The 10836-nt window shown below is 36.2% G+C and overlaps 5 protein-coding genes and 2 non-coding genes across 7 annotated transcripts; 4 read left to right on the top strand and 3 right to left on the bottom strand.

Moving 5' to 3' along the window:
• The first annotated feature begins 19 nt into the window (after positions 1 to 19).
• SOCG_16351 lies at positions 20 to 112 on the top strand. The gene has a single exon. It is a non-coding gene; the product is annotated as a tRNA-Ser (tRNA).
• Positions 113 to 116: 4 nt separating this feature from the next.
• Positions 117 to 188, top strand: SOCG_16350. Its single transcript has one exon. It is a non-coding gene; the product is annotated as a tRNA-Met (tRNA).
• A 159-nt stretch (positions 189 to 347) lies between these two features.
• On the bottom strand, positions 348 to 1256 carry SOCG_04133 (uncharacterized protein). Its single transcript, XM_013164975.1, has one exon. It carries the CDS (start codon positions 1034 to 1036, stop codon positions 665 to 667), a length of 372 nt encoding a protein of 123 aa, XP_013020429.1. The 5' UTR covers positions 1037 to 1256; the 3' UTR covers positions 348 to 664.
• Positions 1257 to 1967: 711 nt separating this feature from the next.
• Positions 1968 to 2981, top strand: SOCG_04134 (cornichon family protein). The gene is made up of 2 exons (XM_013164976.1): positions 1968 to 2249; positions 2338 to 2981. Exons 1-2 carry the CDS (start codon positions 2129 to 2131, stop codon positions 2616 to 2618), a joined length of 402 nt encoding a protein of 133 aa, XP_013020430.1. The 5' UTR covers positions 1968 to 2128; the 3' UTR covers positions 2619 to 2981.
• A 985-nt stretch (positions 2982 to 3966) lies between these two features.
• Positions 3967 to 5758, bottom strand: SOCG_04135 (rRNA methyltransferase). Its single transcript, XM_013164977.1, has 3 exons — positions 5549 to 5758; positions 5440 to 5498; positions 3967 to 5387 (listed from the first exon to the last, which is right to left on the bottom strand). The coding sequence occupies exons 1-3, from the start codon at positions 5682 to 5684 to the stop codon at positions 4155 to 4157; spliced, it is 1428 nt and encodes a 475-aa protein (XP_013020431.1). The 5' UTR covers positions 5685 to 5758; the 3' UTR covers positions 3967 to 4154.
• Positions 5731 to 9005, bottom strand: SOCG_04136 (ribonuclease II family protein). The gene has a single exon (XM_013164978.1). The coding sequence runs from the start codon at positions 8973 to 8975 to the stop codon at positions 6051 to 6053; it is 2925 nt and encodes a 974-aa protein (XP_013020432.1). The 5' UTR covers positions 8976 to 9005; the 3' UTR covers positions 5731 to 6050.
• Positions 9006 to 9157: 152 nt separating this feature from the next.
• Positions 9158 to 10818, top strand: SOCG_04137 (uncharacterized protein). Its single transcript, XM_013164979.1, has 2 exons — positions 9158 to 9211; positions 9339 to 10818. Exon 2 carries the CDS (start codon positions 10042 to 10044, stop codon positions 10717 to 10719), a length of 678 nt encoding a protein of 225 aa, XP_013020433.1. The 5' UTR covers positions 9158 to 9211; positions 9339 to 10041; the 3' UTR covers positions 10720 to 10818.
• The last annotated feature ends 18 nt before the right edge of the window (positions 10819 to 10836 follow it).

The raw sequence follows: 10836 nt of genomic DNA, 5'->3' as shown, positions 1-10836 counted from the left end.
TCAAGACTATTCAACAAGAGTCAGTATGTCCGAGTGGTTAAGGAGTTAGACTTGAATCATTCGAGCTATCTAATGCGCACTGCGCTCGCAGGTTCAAATCCTGCTGCTGACGAATGTGCGCGGTAGGAGAGTGGAACTCCGACGGGCTCATAACCCGTAGGTCCCAGGATCGAAACCTGGCCGCGCAATTCTTTTTTTTTTTTTTTTTTTTCTTTCTAATTATTCTTGGTAACTCATGAATTTGCTGCTCGCCCTTTTTGTCGTTGCATTCGGTGGACGCTATGCGGTCGATGACAAAGTAGGTGCATGCATGGTTCTTGGGTTTATTACTATTAAGATGTGTTTAGATGGAAGTCGGTGACAGATCTTAAAAGAAAATACAAATTATACAAAACGATAATAGATGGTTTGTCTTATTTCTAGATAATTTTTTTCCCGTAATATTTTTTGTGTTCTTCCTATGGACAGACGATGAACAGCGTTATGAACTGCGAATTTTAACAGATGAATATGCGACTTCTGTAGGTTTTCATTAAGAGTGCTTTTAAGAATCCAAGAGCGTTATTGTAACTTCTGAAAGATAATAGATCCAGCAATTCCAAACATTGAATTTACATACCCATGTTTTATAATTAACGATAAACTGTATTCTCTACTTGCATCTTTACATCCATTTTTGAACGGGATTCGCTTGATACGCACGGTAGGCTTGCAAATTAAAGTAGGACAGTTCAGTCTCGTTTTCAATTCCGCTAAAAGCCAAGGTTTGGTGATCGTCCGTTAGAATCCAATCATCATGATCCAAGTTGATGGCTAAATTCTGAGTTTTATGTTGTTGCGCTTTCACATATATTTTCAAAGTATCAAATTGAGTAGTGCGATAAATTTTGAGAGCTGAATCCGTTTGGATACGATCTTGGATAATCTTCTTCAGTTGACCAACTGTGGTAGTAGACAGATCTATGTCATGAAAGACAACATTCTTGAGTGTGCGATATTCAAAGTTTCGGATTACACGAACCGTTAAAGTAGCCATCGTTCTGTTTTCAGTTGGAATGATTTCAAAATTCAAAAAAGTCAAAAATACAAAGCAATTTTCCAATATATATTGTTTTCCTATTACGAGAAAAATAACTACGACTCCGTACGATTAATTAGTCTTGCAAACTCCCAAGAAAAAGAAAAATTACGGCTGACGTTTGGAATGACAAAGAAAAAGTGAGAGTGATGGGGGCGTTCTTTATCATAGAGGACTGCCCTTTTAGGTCTTCTTTTTTTTTATGTTTTTATTTTCCTAATTTTATTTCATGTTACCGTAAGTTGAATAAATAATAAAAAAAAGTGTTGGTTTGTTTATAAGAATGCTTTGTTTCCAAGTTTTGACTTGCCATACGCTTTTATGCAGATTAATAGTCCACTAAAGTCTTCTCTTCTCTAATTCAAACATTCATTACATTTTCATAGAAAAAGAGCTATTTCTTCTTATCGTTGTTCTCGTTGTTGCCCAAGAGTATACGAAAGGAGCAAAATGTTTTATTCTTTGCAATATTAGAATCGAGTCGTTTTTCTCTATTATTAAAACCAATCACCAAAAGAAAATAATGGTGAGTTTTTGATTTTGACTGTGTCAAAGGCTGAACCTCTTACGAAGGCCTTCTCAACAAAGTGTATACAAATGAATATTTTCAGGGATTTCGACTTTTTCAAAGCACTTAAAAAAGATTTCAATAAAACATAAAAACAATGAAACAACATTCTAATTAGTAACAGTACTGCGGTTACGAAAGCAAATACCTCTTTGATTCTCCATCCAGGATCTATTCGTTAGAAGAGCATGAGACTAATGTCTTCAGGTTCTTACACGAACCTTGAATATCTTTTTCTTTTTTTGACAATTATTTTAAAATTCGTAGTTTTGAATTTTTCCTTGTTGTTTATTTATATTCGTAAACACCCAGACTCGAACCCAGATTCTTGTGTACTGCTGGTCGACGAGTTTCTATGACAAACCCAAGAATTCCCTTCTCTACCTCCTCTCCAAACGAAATAAGTAGTTTGAGTTCCCTTTCTTAACATTTGTAATTTCAAAACTTTTTAATTGTTTGGTTCTTTTCAGAAATTCCATAAAATGACTTCTCCATGGATCTACTTTACGTCGCTAATGATGACTTGTGCAAGTATCATGTTGCACATGTATTTTACTGTCATGTATTCAGATTTAAAGGATGACTTTATTAATCCTATTGATTGTAAGTTTACAATGGCTAGCAACTTACGTTTGCCAATCGCATTTGTTTCCGCTTCTCTTACCAAATAACTAACATTGTATCAACCCAGTGTCTCGAAAATTAAATTACTATGTTATTCCTGAAATGATGTTACATGCCATTAGCTCTGTTCTTCTATTGTTCTCTGGAGCCTGGGTATGTTTCATCTTCAACCTTCCTATGATGCTTTGGAATGTTCAATTATACTTAACCCATAACCATCTCCACGACTCCACTACTATATTCAAGGATGTATCGAACAGACAAAAACGTTCTTTCATCAAACTAGCCTGGTTCTCTATTCTCTTCTTCACTTACTTGTTCATGTTTGTTAGTCGCCTCGTGGATTAAAAAATCCATATGCCTTTAGGAAATAGTTTAAGTCTTGTACATTGCTTTCATGCTTACAAAACCTTTTATGTTTGTCTTTATTCCGTTTACCTTTCGCTTTGTAAATTAATTTCTACAATATCCTAATGTCAATATCTTTTTTATTTTCGACAGTTAGGCTTGTTCTTGGTTCATTTAGAAAAGGTTAAGATGTTTATATTCCCCAATGACCTTTTCTACTTGTTATGCTGTTTTCAACGCGGAAGTTTTGCCCTAGATAAGCAAGTGCTGTAAGGATAGACTTGACTCACTGTTTCCTTATTTTCCCCATTGTCATGTCCTTGATGGAAATAAAATAAAATTCTCTTTAGTCTTCTTCTCTCATGCTTTTCCGGTTTACCAAAATCCCCATCATGTTCAAATGAAGCACAGCAGTAGCACTTGACATAATTTACAAATTTACAATACCTTCTACTAGTAACTGTAAGGTAGTCGCTGTCGAGTGAATATTCACTAACGCAGTTGTCGATGTACAAGCGCTCATTTTTGAATCTTCCTTGTCTACTACTCTCAAAAATTTTTTTAAAATCAAAATGCACTATGATTCCACTAATCGTAATCTAGTAGTGCAGCGAAAAGAATAATCAAAAATGAGATCTCCATGCTTGCAGAGGAAAACGAATCGTCTAGCCAGCGTTAAGTTACGAGATAGCTATTCTTAACTATGATTTACTACAACAGAATAAATGCAAACTACTTTTCTTCCTTTTCATCTTACCTGTTCATCCTCAGTGAATAGCGATATGTGACCTATTTAATTTCATTATAAATTCATTTTAAAAATACTACTATTAGCTGTAATGGCTCTGTCTGAACAGTTAAGTGCTTCATGGTGGAGTGTTCTATGGTTATGGGTTCGAGTCTCGCTTTCGATCCCTCGATTTGCCATACCTTCCCGGAGAGGAGTCTCCGAGGGAGATGGCAATGAAACTGTGGTGTACCGGTGGAGGTTGGCAACAACGCACACCACACCCGGGTCCTGGGCAGTGCGATAGCGATGGGATTCACCTTCGTAGGATGCTCGACGAAGCGTGTCTGAACAGACAATTTCTCTTTTTATATTATTCTTTAAAATTTTTCATATTTTGTTAATTCTTCTTAAAGTAGTCTTCAGTACGGTGGGAATCTGTGAGGAAATCAACTATATAGAGCAGAGTATACATAGAATGTACAACAAAGAAATGTAAAATTCGTAGCATTATTCGGTACTACAATGCTTACTGTCAGTAATTTCATTAGGAAAAACGAATGCCAAAAATGGGTTCATTCTACTAGAATGGTGTATTCTTTTTTCCATCTTTAAATAAATTCACTTACGGAGGAAGCACACATTAGACAAAAGGAGAACTTACGTTAAGTATATAATTACATGTTTTTATACTGGACACCATTCATTTTGTGCAAGTACAGTAATTATTTTTTCCGTTTTCAAACACCTAACCCCTAAGAATACTTTCTTTTGTTGCTTAGTAGCATTGTAAACCAATGAATTCAATTTTAGACAGTAGCATCTGCAGTAGAATTATCAGCTGCTTCTAGTTTCTTTTCCTTTTTTCTCTTTATGCTTTTCATCTTTTTGTTCTTTCTTTTCCGTTTGGCATTACTTTCTACTGCACTGGACATGTTTTTCTCAAATAGATCCCCCACACGCCCCGGATGATATAGATTACAGACAAAAAATCCAATCGTTCCAAATTTTCCAGGTACACAACGAATCATCGACTTTGCCATCGTGGGATCTGTGCAGTATTCTGGAATACCACGATCTTCCCACTGAGGCAATGTATTTTCCAAGCTGTTACATTTCCATTGTGAATCTTGTGACAAGACATCGCAAACGACTTGCTCATTTTCAAGTCTATGCACAGAGCATGTAGAATATGTAACGTAACGAGATTCGGGAAACTGTAATGCGTGCTTCAAAATGGTAGATTGAAAGCTACAAAGATTTTCCAGCCGATTTACATCTTCCACTACATCTTGTTCAGAATCTTCGAGCAAAAAGTCTTGACGACTAACTATTCCCGACCCGGAGCAAGACGGGTCTAGCAAAATATGCGTAACATTTGCAAACTTGGGATCCATCGGATCACTATGAGTGAAATCTCCATGTATAATCTCAACATTTTGCGCCCCGGATATGTCTACCATTTTTTGAAGCGTCTTTACTCTCTGACTGTCCCTCTCAAAAGCAAATATTTTTGAATCAGGAAATAAAGCTGCCAGATGGGTTGTTTTATTCCCAGGAGCCGCACACCCATCAATGATATTTCCAACTTTTGTTTGTCGCTGATTCCCCAATATCGCCGCAGGGATACATGAAGCTTTGTCTTGAATAATAATCTTTCCCTCTTGGTAGCAACTTTCACTGACCAAGGAAACTTCGCTGTCAAGTGCAATTAAGTTATCTATCGTTTCATCCATGTAATATGTTTTTGGTCCCACCTCTTTTAAAGAAAACACCCGAGTCAGTGCCAATTGCTTTATTACTTCTTCTTGGGTAGCTTTAACGGTATTTATACGAACCCAGCGGGGAAGAGTAACTGGGTTCTTCAATGCTAATTCTTCGTGCGACTTGACCCTTTTGCGGATTTTCAGCTTGACAAACTCTGCATTCAACCGAGTTTTGTGTCGCAAAATCGCTTCTTTAATCAAGCCTGTCGAGGCACTAATTCCACGCTTAGACATCAATAGATCATGTACCAAAACCCTTGCAAGATTTTTTTTTATCTACATTCGTTAAACGAGTAAGCATACGAACAGCTCAGCTCTTTTGACATACCTTTTTCTCTAAATCCAATAGCTTTGCAGATTCAATGACTTCGTCCAAAACGTGTTTATCTAGTTTCTTATGTTAGAATCTGTTAATCGATCATTTGCTATTTATTTACATTTTAAAGTCTCACAGACCAACGCATATGTCCTTTTAGGATCATGCTTCTTTGAATTAAATACGAGCTGCTTTATAGAACCCTTTTTCTGACTTAAATCATCGAGGATTGTGGCAGCATGAATATAAAAATCCATGTCCTCTTTCCTTACGCTTCAGAGAAAAGACCAAGTTCAGAAATGAGCCAGCTTAAAATAGGTCACAACCAAACTGTTACTTAAGACTGAAAAAAAGTAATGTATTCATTCATGCTATAAATAATACAAAATAAAATAGGAAAAAAGGTATTTACATTCGATTTCTTTATTAAGCCAAACTCACAAAGACTTGATATAACACTTGCAGCAGAACTCATCAAACGTTACTTTATCGTAGAATAGACATAACATCACATATTGTAGTTTTCACAATTAACTCATTAAACAAAAAATATTGAATGACCAAAAATCAATATGATACTTGCCCTTCAGTATTCACAGGAAATGTCTGTATCCAAATAGACATTATGTTTTAGGAAATAATGAACAGCGAACCGAAAAAAAGGTGCGACTGTAATCAGAATACATGTACACTTGGAACTTATCTGTAAGGGAAATTTTAATCTCTGAGTCATCCTGCTTCTTTATGATCACAGCTGAATCATCTGGTAATATCTTATAGGTCTTTACATTATCGTCGTTTAGTAACTCGACACGGCTAGAAATTCCGTACTGAGAGACATAAACATCAATTGAACGATCTTGAATTCTTGTAGCAAAAGCAGTAACGGGCATAGAAGATACTCCACGTTTCTTGCAATACTCCGATATAAATACGGATAAGAATAATTGCTGACTATCTTCTTGAATAGTATTTGCTTTTTCACGCTGTTCATTGCTATGCTCCGCATACTTTGAACATAACTTCTTGGGCAAGTTAGGCGATTTTTGCTTTAATGCGTTTTCTAGTAAACGATGGACAATCACATCCGGATATCTTCGGATAGGTGAAGTGAAGTGTGTATAATAGTCAAAAGAAAGTGCGTAATGATGCCAATCACTACGCTCCGGAAAGTCACCGGTGCAAAAGTATTCAGCACGATTAAGAGAACGTACGGCCATGTTCTCAAAAAGTTCTACCAAATCAGGATTAAAGGAACTTCTTAATCGATTCATTGAGTCATTAAAAGAAAAGGATGACGAAGCATCAAAGTGAAACTTCAATCCTTCCATAAACTTGCAGAATTCATTAATTTGCCTTTCTTTGGGACTAGCATGTCGACGTAATAAAGCGTTTGCTGGGAACGAGTTACTTATCTTTTCTGCTACTGACCGATTCGCGAGTAACATGAACTCTTCAATTAAGTGATTCGCTTCTTTTTGCTCATATACTTCACACATGTCCGGCAAGCCATATTCATTCAACTGAAATTTTAATTCCGTGGAATTAATTTCTACAGCTCCCTTCGCAAATCTTCTCGCTCGTAACTTTCTTGATATTTCGAAAAGCACCATAATCGTTTCCTCCACATCTTTCGCAGAATGGTTTCCTCCAATTGGTTTGCCAACACCTTCGGCCCACGATTTTCCCTCTATAATATTTTGTGCTTCGCCATAAGCTAATCGGGAACATGTCTTAATAACACTTTTACCAAACCAACGTTTACCAACTTCTTTACCATCCTTATTCATCTTCCAAGTAACACTAAATGCAAGTCGCTCTACTTGAGGATTCAACGAACATAAACGCTCGCATAGTAAGGAAGGTAACATGGGGATTGCCTTTTGCACAAGATAAACAGTCGTTGCTCGGGAAGCAGCCTCCTTGTCAAGAGGCGTATCCGGCTTCATGAAGTGACTCACGTCAGCAATATGGACACCAACTTCGTAAGTTCCATTGCCAAGATATTTACAAGAAACAGCATCATCCAAATCTTTAGCTGTATCAGGATCTATAGTTAAGACAATATCATTTCGAAAATCTCGTCTCTTCGCTATTTCATTTTCCGTTATTCTCCAATCCTCAGCTGGCAAACATTCTAATACCTCACGGCTGAAAGCTTGACTAGAAAAGCCGTTTTCTAAAATTAATGCGTTTGTGTAATCTTCAACATTAGTCACAGAACCCAATTCTTCTTTTAGAACCCCCATTGGATATCGTGAATAAGTAGACCATTTTGAAATTTCAGCAGCAAACAATTTTGAATGATGGTTCAAGATGTTTTCAATCCAGTCGTGAACCTTCAGAATACCCAAATCATTCTTATGTATTGTAATAAATGGCATTCGCTTGTCTTTCGGTATGAAAATCGCATAATCACTCTTGGTGGAAACATTATCATGATTTGATGTCGACCATCCAGGTGCACGAATAATACCAACAATAGTGTTGATTGGATTTCGTTTTTCAATAGAGACAACCTTTGCACGAGATCTTGGATTGTCGACCTTTGGTGTTGGTTCTTCATTTATTTCCAACGATTCAAGCTTCTGTTCAGTTTCAGATAAGTCGCCATCTTCGTTCTCCATAAGCTGTTCATCATTAGAGCTGCTGTGTTCATCACTATTGCCATTATCATTTTTATCTTCAATTGGTTTAACAACAACTATATCATTATGGAGAGCGCGATTCCGGGCAATAGGACCATCAATGTAGAAGTCCGGTCGATCTTCCATACAAACAAACGCACTTCGATGGTTGTCAAGAATGCGTAAAGTCCCTTTGAACAATTTTCCTGAATTCAGTCCTTCAATTACTTCTTGACGGGTATAATACATTTCATAAACCTGCTTTCTTCTCATGTTCTTGCTGCTTTTATTGATCGGGGCTGATACTTGATGTTCTTTGTCTTCTTGTTTCTCAGGAACAATCTTTTTATCATCCTTACTCTTTTTGAAAGATTTTTTCTTCGATTTTTTTGGTTTCGTTAAAGCTTTTTCGTCCATCACTGTAGATGGTACTTGTGCTTTAGGTGTCTTCTCATGTTTTCTGGATCCTGAAGTCTTATTTTCTTTTCCTTTAAACTTTTCTTGTATCACTCCTTTATTATCATCAGAAGAACTCTTGGGAGGTGATGATACTATCTTCCTCGATTCGGGCTTCTTACCAGAAGGTTTCCCTGATTGCTTCTTGGGTGCAGACTTTACTTCATTATTCGGCTTTTTAGAAGATGAGCTCGATTCATGAACAATATCCTTAACTTTTTCCAGCAATCCAGCACCCAAACCCATCGTGGGTGGGTCTGACGTTTGTGCCTTTTCTGTCGATGCCAATTCTTCATTCATCTTCGCCGGTTTCTTACGTGGTATCTTTTTATTTGGATTATTTCTAAATTTTGAATGCTTTCGATCCTGTTTCTCTTCAGACTTTGCTAATTTTCGCATGATTTTTGGTGCTGGATAGTACTTTGCGAAAGGATAGGTAGAGGCCTTAGTTGAATCCACGTTCATGTTAATGTATGCATTAGCCTTGATATTTGCAATACGTACAAAAATTTAGTTGTTTTTTAAAAATATATCTAAGAGAATAGCTATTGTAGCAAATTAAAAATAACAATAAATCCGTGATTTCCACATAAAACTCTCTACATTGAGTAAGGACTAAAGTAATGTGTATAGAATACTCTTTAATTTTAAAATTTAATTTTTATTAAATTCCTCAATACACCTTGTCAAAACACCAAGTAGTAAGTTATTCGCTGCAACATTAAATAACTGGATCCAAGAAATATACTCTATTCCTTTTTACTTCTCTTAACTTTAACTGATTTATTCTTTAAAATTTTGTTTTATGTTCTCTAACATTACATTTAGAATCTTCATTCCATAAAACTGTTTCAGGTTCATACTGCTTACCTTATCCTTGTTATAAGATGATTCTCTTTCAATCAAATGTCCAAAAACTAAACAAGATGACTTTGAATGAACCCTCAAAGGTCATCTTCTAGTGGACATCTGAAATTGATGAAGCATTGACCCTTAAACAAAGTCTGAAGGTAGGCGATCAAAATAATGAAACATTGATTCTCTTTTATCTGAAATGTTTAGCAGTTCGTTTTTGTTGCTTTAATATCCATGCATTCTTCCTTACTTTGTATACGCTACCACATGCATACCCAGCTTCAGAGTTGATTTCTCCCATTGCTAGATTACTGAAAAAACTCGAAGATTTAGTTTGCAATTGATTCTTCAATAAAACACACTGTTTCAAAACATTTTACCCTACTTCTGTACGGAAATTATAGACAAGCTAGTAAATCATAAGACAGAGAACTTTATAATTCATATTCATTAAATTTTTGACCTAAAAACGAAGAATATCCTTCCATTCTTACTTTAGCATTGTTAAATGACTTAAAAGTACCATTTAGGTAACAAAAATATGAAGACAGTTAGCTTCTCGAAGAGCTATTCATTGCAATGTCCTTGAATGATAAGAGAAGCCTTTTAAGTATATGAAATTGACAAGTAATTCTCAATTTACCGGGATCAGCGAAACAATATCATACACACGGCAATGGAAGAAGAAAGAGGAACGCATGGAGCAGCAAAAGAATTGAAGCAGAGGGAAAGACTATATGCACGTCAATTGAAGATCAAGAGAGACGCAAAGATGGCTTTTGAGACAATTGCAGACGATAACTGGAATTTCATGGTAGTGGATTTTGAAGCATACGAGCGGGATCAAAAAGTTATTACAGAAGCTGGCATCACGACAAGAATTGGTGGGCAATGGCAGTCATCCCACATTCGTATTGCGAATTATTCACATCTTCGAAATGGGAAGTATGTTCCTGATGAAGTAGACAACTTTCGGTTTGGACAATCTGTTTTTCTTACGAAGGCAGTACTCCGGGAAAAACTAAGCGGAATGCTTCAAATCCCCAATTTAATTCTAGTTGCCCATGGATTCACTAATGAATTAAAATACTTGCGACTATTGGGTATTACTATCCCTCCTGAAGTCCGTATGTTGGATACGCAAAATGTTTTTTCCTATTTTAAAGCATCCAAACCCAGTTCCAATCTTTCAGACGTTTATGTAAGTCTTCGTGCTATGCTAAAAGTGCTTAATATACATCCATTCTGCCTTCATAACGCAGGAAATGATTCCAAGTATACGTCTGATGCATTGCAACTGATGGTTGCTGCTTTTGACAACTCAATGTTTGAAGATATGGCCCTTGAGATTTAATGATTTTTCTTATATACATTAATTAATTGCAAAGCTTTCTGTTAATATCTATTTTCTTTCCTGATAAGAGCCTTTCATTCCTTTTTCCAATGTGCCGAAACCTCCCTAGACTCTGCC

Source organism: Schizosaccharomyces octosporus (assembly GCF_000150505.1).
Source record: "Schizosaccharomyces octosporus yFS286 unplaced genomic scaffold supercont6.3, whole genome shotgun sequence".
Taxonomy (NCBI): Eukaryota; Fungi; Ascomycota; class Schizosaccharomycetes; order Schizosaccharomycetales; family Schizosaccharomycetaceae; genus Schizosaccharomyces; species Schizosaccharomyces octosporus.
The sequence above is the reverse complement of the archived record's forward strand: the minus strand, read 5'-3'. Positions and strand labels throughout refer to the sequence as shown.

Bases quoted from the DNA above. Each gene is read 5' to 3' on its own strand.
- SOCG_04134 (XM_013164976.1), top strand. From the start codon at position 2,129: ATGACTTCTCCATGGATCTACTTTACGTCGCTAATGATGACTTGTGCA. The intron at 2,250-2,337 runs GTAAGTTTACAA...GTATCAACCCAG, and splicing joins CTTTATTAATCCTATTGATT to TGTCTCGAAAATTAAATTAC.
- SOCG_04135 (XM_013164977.1), bottom strand. From the start codon at position 5,684: ATGGATTTTTATATTCATGCTGCCACAATCCTCGATGATTTAAGTCAG. The intron at 5,499-5,548 runs GTAAATAAATAG...ATAAGAAACTAG, and splicing joins GGTCTGTGAGACTTTAAAAT to ATAAACACGTTTTGGACGAA. The intron at 5,388-5,439 runs GTATGTCAAAAG...TAACGAATGTAG, and splicing joins TATTGGATTTAGAGAAAAAG to ATAAAAAAAAATCTTGCAAG.
- SOCG_04136 (XM_013164978.1), bottom strand. From the start codon at position 8,975: ATGAACGTGGATTCAACTAAGGCCTCTACCTATCCTTTCGCAAAGTAC.
- SOCG_04133 (XM_013164975.1), bottom strand. From the start codon at position 1,036: ATGGCTACTTTAACGGTTCGTGTAATCCGAAACTTTGAATATCGCACA.
- SOCG_04137 (XM_013164979.1), top strand. From the start codon at position 10,042: ATGGAAGAAGAAAGAGGAACGCATGGAGCAGCAAAAGAATTGAAGCAG.